Here is an 11,300-nt window from a genome sequence, read left to right on the forward strand (position 1 = left end):
ATAATTCACATTTCCTCAATCATTTGTCCCTCAAAAAGTCGTGAATGGCAGATCCAATTTTAGTATAGATTATTTTAACGATGCCACCATGCGCTGTTTTGGAAGACATTTCTTTGACGAAATGTGCAAGGAATTACAGAATTGGTTTCATTAAATTTTATTCGACCATTTTTTGGCTTTCTATCTGTTAATTTGAGTATCGGGAGGGATTTCAAAATTTGTATATATATTCATGGTTTTTCCTTGTGTGTATTTCGCATATAATTGTTTTGTTATCCACAAGGAAGAATGCAGTGAATAACTGGAACCAAACAATGAAATCTTAAAGAAATTACGATTATTTTGTATTTGGATTTGTAAATTTTGAAAATAAACATGAAAATTCAAAGAGTGTGTTATTGTTTGACAATACGGTTATATTGGGGTTACAATTGCAAACGGAACCAAAAAGTGCAGATGATATTATAGGGGCCCACTTTTCTGGATTACTCTGCTTTATGATATGAATGTTATGTAAAAGTTACTAGCATAAAAAGTTAAATGATACTGATAATTTATTTGATAGTTATATATGCGAAATGATTAACAAAGGCAATTAAATTGTTCAAGAAATATATATACATAAGATCATCGAGTGCTTATACCAGGGACTAAGAGAACAGTTTTCTGCAACAGTCTGCAAAATAACCAAAATGAAGGAGTTCTTCAGCAAATATAACCTCATTTATCAGGAATTGAAAAACGAAGTCAACCATTCCTTTACAAGCCTGACGATATTTACACGTACCAAATCTCGGATACTTGAAGTGAAGTTAAAGTTTATATTTCACTCCTTGACCATAGCATAGACATACAAGAACTATACTTAAAAGGCAAAGAAGTGCAAAGAAATGTTTGAACAATATATAATAATTATGTACATCAGATCACGTGGTACTTTTATTATGAAAACGATTTGGACGGCAAAATTACTCAAATGAAAAATATTTATAAAGTTTTACTAAGCCAATCGTTTGCCGTGTATTTTCTTCATGAAAAAAGTAAAGATGGAATTTTAGAACATTCAAGGATAAGTTAATAACTTCTTTTGCTATGGATTGCTGGTGTCTTTATCTGTATATATTTATATATAATATTACATTAAATTTTAATATTACATCAAAGTTTGATGACAACCGTTACAATATGAAAACTGTCAAATATGAAAATTTGGGTTTGTGTGGTATGAATCTTTGCTGTCATAAAGTTCAAAGGTCTTTTAAAAATATCGTTTTGGAACACTTGTAGTGTTATTCCAAAACTAGGTCTAAAATGAGAATAATTCGCATGAATTGGCTACCCACTGGGTAAAAAAAACCCTTTCCCACTGGACAAAAATCTCTGTGTTGACTCATGCGGTAATGTAAGTTACTGGTCCAGTTATAAACCGCACATCGCGTACATAAGCGACTTTAAATTAAAAAAAAAAACACTGACAGAATTTGTAGAAGTTAACCAAGCATACTTTGGATTTGAAACAAAAGGTAACAATGCTATATGACAGGGACCTCTCCCACCACGCCTGGTCAATAAGCGAAGAAGACCATCAGCACGGTCGTTGACAAGGGGGCCTCTTGTATTTTGGAGTAACAATGCATTTAATCTTGATAATACACGTGCTGTTAATTTTATCTCTAATTAGGATCGTGTGCACGCGTTGAAATATCTTCGTCATATTCCGTTTTTAAATCAATTCATCTAATATCAGGAATAATGTATTTAATATAATGCACTATCAAGCGATGATTTGCAGTTACAGTCCGACCTCGGGGGTTTTCGGTGATGGCAGAAAACCAAGAGTGAACAATAAGCTCTTTATGTGTTTTCTTTAATATCTTTCACACCCAGAAAACCGAAGAGAGCCAATGTAAAAAAACAAAAAAAAAACAAAAACCCATCCACCCCAAGATATGCTTATATACCACATGTGTTGATCGCATTTAGAAGAATATTTGATAAGAAATCCTGGGAGACCATGCTTGGCTGTACGAAACCATTTGCAAGTGTACCCGCTTGCCTTTGTATTGGCAATATTTTAATATTATCTACATAACATGTATTACAGTTGTTGCATATATCCATTGTTTGTCTTGGCATTGTAATATTACAGATAATCTCGTCGGCCATCTTGCCATTCTTTGTCCCAGAACTCTATATAAAGAGTCAAGTTCTTTTTTGTGAATCTTTTCATTTCACCTTGAAAATAAAAAGTTAACTTTGGTGTCGAAAAGTTCAAAGCTGTATTAAATTGGTGGTTGGGTGTATTTGCAGTATACAAGTTGCTTTGCACGTCCCCAAAAGGAAATAGAAGCAATAGACATTCTGTCAACTTTAATTGCCACTGCATGCTTCAAAGTTTAAATATTAACCAACCATTTTTTCTTGTTTCTAGACAAGGTTTCGTCCCATAAAGGTTTTAAAAAGTGCAAATAGTCCTTTGACATTTTTTTTAAAGAACCAGACCAGGCTAAAGGTTATAGGTGAGATAAGAAATAATTCAAGAGCCAAAACGATAGAGAAGGGGATGTGAGGTGTGGAATTTATTGTTTGGCCAACTGGTGGGTTTTAGTCTGTTCCTTAAATTTTTTCCTCACGCGCAGCAATGTTAAACCGAGCAACTACAACTGTTGAGTCGTTGCATGGATCCCAATGAGTAGGACATGTCTGAAACACAACTCACTGTAGAGAATTCAGGGCACTAACTGTAACCTATAAACGTCCTTACCCCACCCTCTATCTTCTGTGTTTACCAAGATATATCTATTGTTGAGTGATAAAGAGGGTTTGTTTTTTTTTTACCGGTAACTAGTAATAAACACTTACAAATGTAAACATTATTCAGCGGATTGACAAGCTGCAAAGATAGTATTCACTTACGGACATAAGTTATTGCATACTTGGTGGGTTATATTACACGGATGTTTTGCGAATTTGTCAGTATTGTTCATTTTGCACCAATTTGTTAGTCGTTTATCTCTTCCAGATAACATAACAATGGCTTGATTTTAGGTGTTTATGCTTTAAATAGATACCATCTACATTGTATATTCTTGTTGAATATCTTGGTTAACACAAATTAGTAATGAAGTGTGTAAAGAGAGAGAGAGAGAGAGAGAGAGAGAGAGAGAGAGAGAGAGAGAGAGAGAGATTTTGTTTAACGTTTTCTAATGGTCCTCTGATGTTTTTATAAAATGGTATCATTTCTATAGATACAAAGTATAGATTGCAAATAATATACTTGTTCTCTAAAAAGATAAAAAGATGGGACCCAAGGACATAACCTTTCAGTTTCTGCAAGTATTTGCACTTTTCACAGCAATATAATTGAGAGTGACCCCTTCCCTCCCTTAAAGTGCACGCACAGCACTGGATTTCGCTCTCTTTAGATAAACCTTGCATTAGTTTGAATATCTTTGTTTCTATTAACATTGATGTACTGCACACTGTGCACAGCAAAACAAGGATTCGGTCTGAAATGTCGCCATCCGGCCCCACGTCAATACAAGTCGATATCTGATCATACATCACGGTATCATCGTGTGTTTGAAGTGAGCTTTTGTATGATCCAACTAGTCTCTGAGATCATTATAAAGCTAACAAGAGCCCAAGAAATCCCGCTGGGCACGTGAACATTACGTAATACGACCAAAGTCCGGAAATAAAACGAAAATTAAAATATCTATAGGGTTTTCTTTTAAATTAATTGTTGTCTTTGTTGATTAAGACCGTTTTTAATCAGACAAAATCATTACTTTAGTACAGGTTAATTCTGCAGCACTTTAAATGCATTATGATTTGTCAGAAACGTTACAGCTGTTAGATAATTCCAAACAAGCCGTCAAACTTGACCAATGAACAACATATAATACAACCCTTAGACATAAAAATTAACTATCATAAAGTTTTTTTTTCCTTTTAATTTCCGTATTAACCTAATTCTCTGTTATCTTAGATTGTGTTCAGATAACAAGGAAATAAAGCCTTTGTTTTACCAAGACATGTTTCGTTGTCATTTTACATCAGTTTGTATTTTTACTGGCCTTCAAACTACTCAGTGTACAAAGTTAGCGATAAAAAAGTCACTTATGATCGATATTTTACGGTGATGAAACTGGAGAACTTTGGTTTTGTGCAAAATTCAAACACCTGATATTCAATGTCTACAGATAAAAAGAACAATTAATTGTAACTTTCTTCTAAGATAAGAAAGAACTTTAGTAAATCGGTTAATACCAAAATATTCTGGCAAGTTCTCTGCGATTGATTTTTGGACACGAGAACAAAGAAACGCTTGTAGAAGTGTATGTACACGCGTAGAAGCTTTAAAAATATCATATGCATCAAGATATGTCACCAGCTAACAAAATTAATAATTCTGGCGTAACTTATTAATTGTAGATATATGAATCTAGTCTGTTTAAAAACTGACATTGCATGGCGGACCATGACATATCAAATCCCAGACAAACAAGCCTTGTTTTGATCACAGTTTTACGGGATGAATAAATTCAGGCCCAATTCCTGCTACTGTTTATCATATTGAATAAGTCCGCCACAAATACGCTGGGTGTATAACCTTTCTATTTAAACACACCGCAACCTGATGCCTACATATTAGATTACTATCAAAGCTTCAGAAATCGTCCCAATCCATGCCAATACATCTTGACATCAAGTCCAATTAGAGTTTTTATGTGATCTTTTTATTCTCGTTAATAAAACTGATAATGTAAAGCCGTCTTTTTAAAGTTTGACTGCATTCTAATAAATCGCATGAATAATTTCATCTTCCATAAACCTGACAAAACCGCAATATACCAAGTTTTATAACTTAAAGTTTTACGCCATTTCAATTGGATTCTTTTAAATAATAAAAATTGAACATGGATAAAGAAACTGGGGTCATAAAGTATGTCATTCCATTTTTTTTTCTCTTTGGGTGAATTTTAACTGCTCATGAGACTGGTTCTTTCACAATCTGTCCATAAGAAATTAATAAAATAAAGGTGGTATGGTACACCTTGAGATATCAATATTGATAAAATTATATCATTTTCAAAATAGAGGTATAAATGTAAAAGCCCCTGACCAGCAGGTTTCTAATTCTTGACTCGCTGATCAGAATGGTGATGCTGAAACCTATTGCGCTACGCTGCTTGACATGTATATCTTGAAAGAATAATATAAAGTTATAGTTAATTTTCAATGTTTTATTTGAAGAAAATTAATCACAATAAGGAGGTGTTCAATACCTGATACGGTTTTTTTTTTATATTATTTGTTTTTCTGTAGAAGAGACATGTCAGAAGACTCTTACTTTAATTTCTACAGAGAGTAAGAATTGATTATTCTCACATTTTATTTTCTTCGACATAAGAACAAAACAATTGCATTATGATACAATGTATTCATTTGTCACAAGTACCGGTAAGCTTATTGTCATGAAGAAGTACCGGTAAGCAAAAGAGAGATAACTGTTATTCAAAACGTGTCCCAATATACCGGTATTCTGAGCAACAAGAGTTATCTGCCCAAAGTTCAGTTTTTCTTCTTTTTCCCAGAGGGCGTGTCTGGGGTTAACACCCGGGCTTTGGACTGCAGCCTTTTGACCGTCGGGGGTGTTATTTCCTTCAGTTTCTTGGCCGCTTTCTCCATGGTCGCACTCTTCGGTGTTTTCCCTTGTCCCTTTTCTTTCACTGCACTTTTGGGTGTTTTTCCTTCTGCATTCTCTTTTAATGCACTTTTTGGAGTTTTTGTTTGTGCTGCACTTTTAGGAGTTTTTGCTTTTGACTTTTTGACATTGACTGGTGTTTGCACATCCAGTTCTACATTAGAGTCCTCTTGTTTTACCGGTATATCACTAACTAAATCTTTTTTTGCGCTCTGTCCTTTAGGTGTTTTCGGTGTTTTTCCTTTTGGTGTTTTCGGAGTTTTGACTTTTGGTGTACTGTTCACAACCTGTTTCTTTTTACCTGATTTCTGATTTTCTTTTTCAACAGTTTTAGCAATTTCTTTTACATTTGGTGTCTTGCTAACTGGCGTTGCTTTTTTCTGTACAACCTTTGGAGATTTTTTCGGAGTTTTCTTTTCAACGGCTTTAGGGGTGACAGCAGAGTCCTTTTTGGGAGTTTTCTTGACCTTCTTTTGTGCTGGTTCTTCATCAACTTCTCCTTGGGAATCATATTCTATCTTGACCTCAACTGCTTCTACCCCAACAGTGCTTTCCTCCTTTTTATTTTCTTTATCATTAGCTTTTGGGTTCTTTCTTTTGCTGTTCTTTTTTGGCTTGTCACCTTCACCCCCTTTTACCAATTTGACCTTTCCGTCCATTGTAACCCTGACCTTTTTATCCATGACTGTGGTGATTTCCCCAATGACTGGTTTGTTTTTCTCCTTCTTTCTTTCAGGAAATACCACTGTATCTCCACTATCTACAATAAATTCATTAAAAATATCCAGTATAAACATTCTTGCTTTCAAATTCTGCCAACAGCTCAATATTTCCACTCATTATTTTCAAAATGTACCCATCCACTTTCCCCACTCACAAGCACATGACTCAAAGCACATGACTATATCATATCCACCTTCATTGTGAGTTAATAATTACTGACAAGATGCAAACATTATCCTGTATCTCATTATACATCCCTGTTTTCTAGAACAAATCTTACCTAGAGACACAAAGAATGGAATGGAGGCTGAGCTGGTGGTTTTGATGTGGAGACTTCTGATGTTGTTTGACCCGCCTGGGAATTTCTGGGAGAGCTGCTCAACAGTCTTAAGCACATTTTCTACAATCTGGTCACGCGTCATATCTGAGTAGCCCACCATCACCAAACTGAAGTTATACCACAGTAAATGATGTTTAAAAAATCTGTTTACATACATGAATGCCGATATGCTTATCACAATACCACTTACATCATCCACATTAAAGTACAAATATAGTAATCACATAAAAGTAATCATCAAAAGAGGTCTCTACCAAGATGATCCTCTGTTTTTCAGGATACATCTGGTGTTGTTCACTGCCTTAGATATCTCTTCTTTTAAATCTTTAGCCTCTAAATCCACTTGAATGGGGTTTCTAAAAGATCAAATAAAATATCCTATATCAAGTGTGCATATTTCCAAAAAAAATTGACTGCAGGTCTCTCATGCATATGTAAAAATAAAACTCCATTCACAAAGCTCACACAACAGTATACCTACACATACAGGTCATTAGAAGACTGTATACAGTAGTCTTTATAATAAATAAGAAACTTGTCTTGTTTTACCAGGGTTTACCGGGAAATACCAAAGCTGTGAGTTTACCTAAGAATATGTTTCCTCACAAAAGTTAAAAAAAACCCTCTTTTCAATTATGTACATACTTCTAATTCATTTGGACAATTCATTTCCACATTTGAAAACAGTACCTTGAGACCCTAATGAATACAAGCATACCATGGATTTATAATAAATGTAGTGGCATTGACTTATACACACCTTTTCCTTCCATAAAAACTTTTTCCAAGTAGAGAGGGTAAAAGTCTTATAATGCGAGAATCTGCGAGGAACAAATCAAACTCATTGGAGAGGTTCCGTTTAGCCTCAAAAGGCTTGTATTCCAGTTTCAATGCCTTTAACGGAATCACCTGAAATAATTGAAATGTTTTCATTTGAATCATAAATATATTTTTATATCTTGAAATCCACATACAACAATAAAATAAAGAGTATTAAATCTGAATGGTATACAATGTACAAATTTCATCAACATCAGACATATCTTTTAAAGAACTACCAATTTTTGCATGTGTACCAGGGGATAAAGAGTCAAACCCCACAGGGTCTTGAAACCAAGATTTCCCATGTCAACTTGTCAAGGTTCTAACCACTGAGATCTCACATTTTTTACTGACAGTCCTGTTAGCCAATTGACATATATCCATCTCTTTACAGACCTTATCACAGTGGTACTGAGAGCTGATATGACTGACAGTCACACACCTGAAATATAGACTTCAGTACTAGTAATCACCTTTCTGACACAATTGACCCCCTTTTCCACCAGCATGTCGGAAAAATGTTCCTCTGACACTTCAAACTCTCTACTCTTTTTGTCCAGGTCTTTGACGAAAAGACAGACATCAGTATCGGCAGTATAAAGGCCATGGGGTAAATTTCTGAGGAAATAAAAAAGTCAATTCATGATCATGATTGATTCATTACTTGCTTTGTTGTATGTAGATGATTAAAATTGTAATTTTAAAAATGTTTATTGTTTTTCAATATGTGTTCTTACACTTTAATGATTTGCTCTGGTAGATTTGGAATTTTCTTCATGCTGACTTGTAAGTGGATTTTTTCTCTTTCTTGAAGTATGTCCGATTTTGCATTAGAAACTTTAAGCAACTTCTGTAGACCATCCACTGCCTTTGCCAGCTGGAAAAGCAAATTATCAAGAAAATAATGTAAACACCATTAACCAGGCCTTACCTATAAACTATATAGTCTGTCCCAAGATATTTAGGCAGCACATTTGGACGATTTTTAATAAAAATACACATACTTGTGAAAAAGTGCAATTGAAATCAATGAAAGTAAAAATACCCAAGATATGTGTCATTGACACGTTATCATTTTTCATTTGGAAAAAGTCACAGGAACGAAAACGGATTCCTGAAGGAGATTCATAATGTGAAATGTTTATATCTTTTCTCCATTTAAAGTCACTCAGAATACTTTGCAAAATTTTTCAATGTTATCATCCAAGTACTTTCATCTCTTTTGCAGTGCAATATCCTCATAGACCTTTTATTTCAACAGGTTGGGAACAATTCCTCTATTGTGAGACAGTCTCGCTAAAGCGAGATCATCCCTCTTTGAAGTAATCAAAACATTCCGGTAAATGCAAGGAGGAATTGTTCCCGACCTGCATAAGCCGTGTATTGAAACCTGACAAGCGAGAGGAGGTGTTTCAATGGGAAAATCTTCGTATTTTTTCTTACTAATGAATGAACATTCATTAAGTCCAAAGATATTTTTAAATAAAGAATAATTTAAGAAAATGTGCTGCATAAATATCTTGGGGCAGACTACAGAAAGAAAGTTTAGAAACATTAGTTTTATACATCTAGCTTGGACACTGCTGTGCTTTAAATTAAAAAAAATTTTATGTAAAGTTTTTTGGATATTATTTCAGAAAGGATATTAAAAACCAGCTTCACATTTGGTCCCGAAGTTTTTATTTCACACTAAAAATCATGTTCCCAAAACATGCAAATTTGCTCCAAAATTTGCACGTGTTTGCAATTCATGAATAAAACTTCCCAAGCAGCTTGAATTAAAGGCATTTATTATGTGTCATATATATGTAAATAAATAAGCTGTTACCTCAGCTTTAGGTATATCTAAAGTTTTAGTTTCCATCTTTCTTTTTTTAAAAGCTACTACCAAAGCTGGATACACAGATCAAAAAAACAGGAAGTTGCAGGTGCGAGGTACTCGTTTCCGGTCTATCGGACTGAATATTTCTCCTTTTAAATACATGTTAATGTTGAACATGTTGAATATTCCACAAATTCGTTCAATAAATAAAATAATACAGAATTAATATTGAATGCTTTTTACAGGAAAAGAAAACAATATATTGTTCAATAATTTTTAAAAATTAAAATTTTCTGGCACAACTACTTCGTTTCCGGAAAATATTTCCTTTTTTTTTTAATCCATGTTGTTATATTTATTTTTGTTAGATCTATAGATCTAATGTAAATGTGGAAACGGCATGCATGTAAAAATATTTGTTAAAACTTTTCAAAAATGTTTCATTGATCATGCTGATGTAAAGACTTAATTTTAAGTTATAGATGGTTATAAAGCTTCGGCTTTTTTTTGGCAAGTAAGACATATAACCATAACCAACTCCCCCCCCCCCCCCTTTTTTTTTTGCTTGTCAAGATTTTTGAGAAGTCTGACCCCCAATCTCCACTTTCAATAATTGCTTCCGACGCCACTGTCGGCTGATTATCCGAGTTCTGATGAACAACAAATAAATTTTCAGGCTTTTAACATGTGAGAAGAATGCTCTCTGCCTTTGCAACTGTCAGTTAAATAACTCAGGCACTTCCGAAATCTTCGGGTTTTTTGGAGGGTCGTATTCATCCCTGTTAAAGGGACATAGACACTATTTGAGCTTAAATTTTGATTTTCCATGTGTAATGTTTATAATGGTTAGTATGTGTATTTTGAATGCTTTGTCAAAATTTGAAAGTTAGATATTGAGTTATATTTACATCTACCATGTATAATTTCCTCTTTTTCTTACGGAAAAATATAGTCAATTCATAGCTCTATAGAAACAGCCAAACTGAAATTTACACACCCCATATATCGATTGGTCGAAATCTACAGCGGCTGAAAGTGCCGGACAGGACTGAAATTGACACGCCCTGTTTATCGATTGGTCTGAATCTACAGCGACCTAAGTCTACTCACGGACTGCACGAAATAATCATGATGATGCCAGACCCAAAGTCTCACAAGAGATGATTTGGCTGTTTCTTTTAGCTAACGTACTTATGTACATTAACAGTAATTTAATGAATTTTACTAACTTTTCATAATCAATTAATTAATTAGTTAAAGAAAGATGTTAATATAAACAATAAAATGCTTTCTTTGATGATTCATGCGGGTTATGAAGGTAGCGATCATTGCAGGAAAAATTAACATAACCCGCTAACGCGGGTTATGTATTTGTCCTGCAATGTCGCTACCTTCATATCCCGAATGAATCACCAAAGAAAGCATTTTGTTGTTTAAATAACTGTTTAAGCAAGATATAGAGTTTGAAATTCTTTAATATGTAAACAAAGCTCGTGCTTTGTTACTGTTTACATATGTATTTTATTGGTATAAGTTTCAATCAAATGTTGCTTTCTTCTGTTGAAAATATTATCTATGAACACATTGAATCAATTTACATTGTTTGCCACAAGTCATTTGTCAAAAAAACGGTAATTCAATACTTTACAATATATTTGTAAACAAATATAAGGCTCTGGACTCGGGCTTTGTTCACAAAACAATGATTTATTACCTATGTATCTCTCTTTTTTATTTTTAAAAATACTTGGCTTCTAACATTCAAATTTTGGTGAATCATTCAAAATGCGCAAGGAAACAACTTTATGCATAAAAAATATAGAAAATAAACTTTTGAGCTAAAATCGTGTCTAAGTTCATTAAAATTTTTGATGTAAGTTTGA

The 11,300-nt window shown here is 33.8% G+C and overlaps 1 protein-coding gene across 1 annotated transcript; it reads right to left on the reverse strand.

Annotated features, from left to right (window-relative positions):
* Positions 1-5,234: 5,234 nt before the first annotated feature.
* LOC128167948 (ribosomal L1 domain-containing protein 1-like) lies at positions 5,235-9,521 on the reverse strand. The gene is made up of 7 exons (XM_052833970.1): positions 9,424-9,521; positions 8,333-8,472; positions 8,069-8,213; positions 7,534-7,682; positions 7,028-7,129; positions 6,714-6,880; positions 5,235-6,470 (listed from the first exon to the last, which is right to left on the reverse strand). Exons 1-7 carry the CDS (start codon positions 9,457-9,459, stop codon positions 5,578-5,580), a joined length of 1,632 nt encoding a protein of 543 aa, XP_052689930.1. The 5' UTR covers positions 9,460-9,521; the 3' UTR covers positions 5,235-5,577.
* Between the last annotated feature and the right edge of the window lie 1,779 nt (positions 9,522-11,300).

This window comes from Crassostrea angulata, chromosome 10 (genome assembly GCF_025612915.1).
Source record: "Crassostrea angulata isolate pt1a10 chromosome 10, ASM2561291v2, whole genome shotgun sequence".
Lineage (NCBI taxonomy): Eukaryota > Metazoa > Mollusca > Bivalvia > Ostreida > Ostreidae > Magallana > Magallana angulata.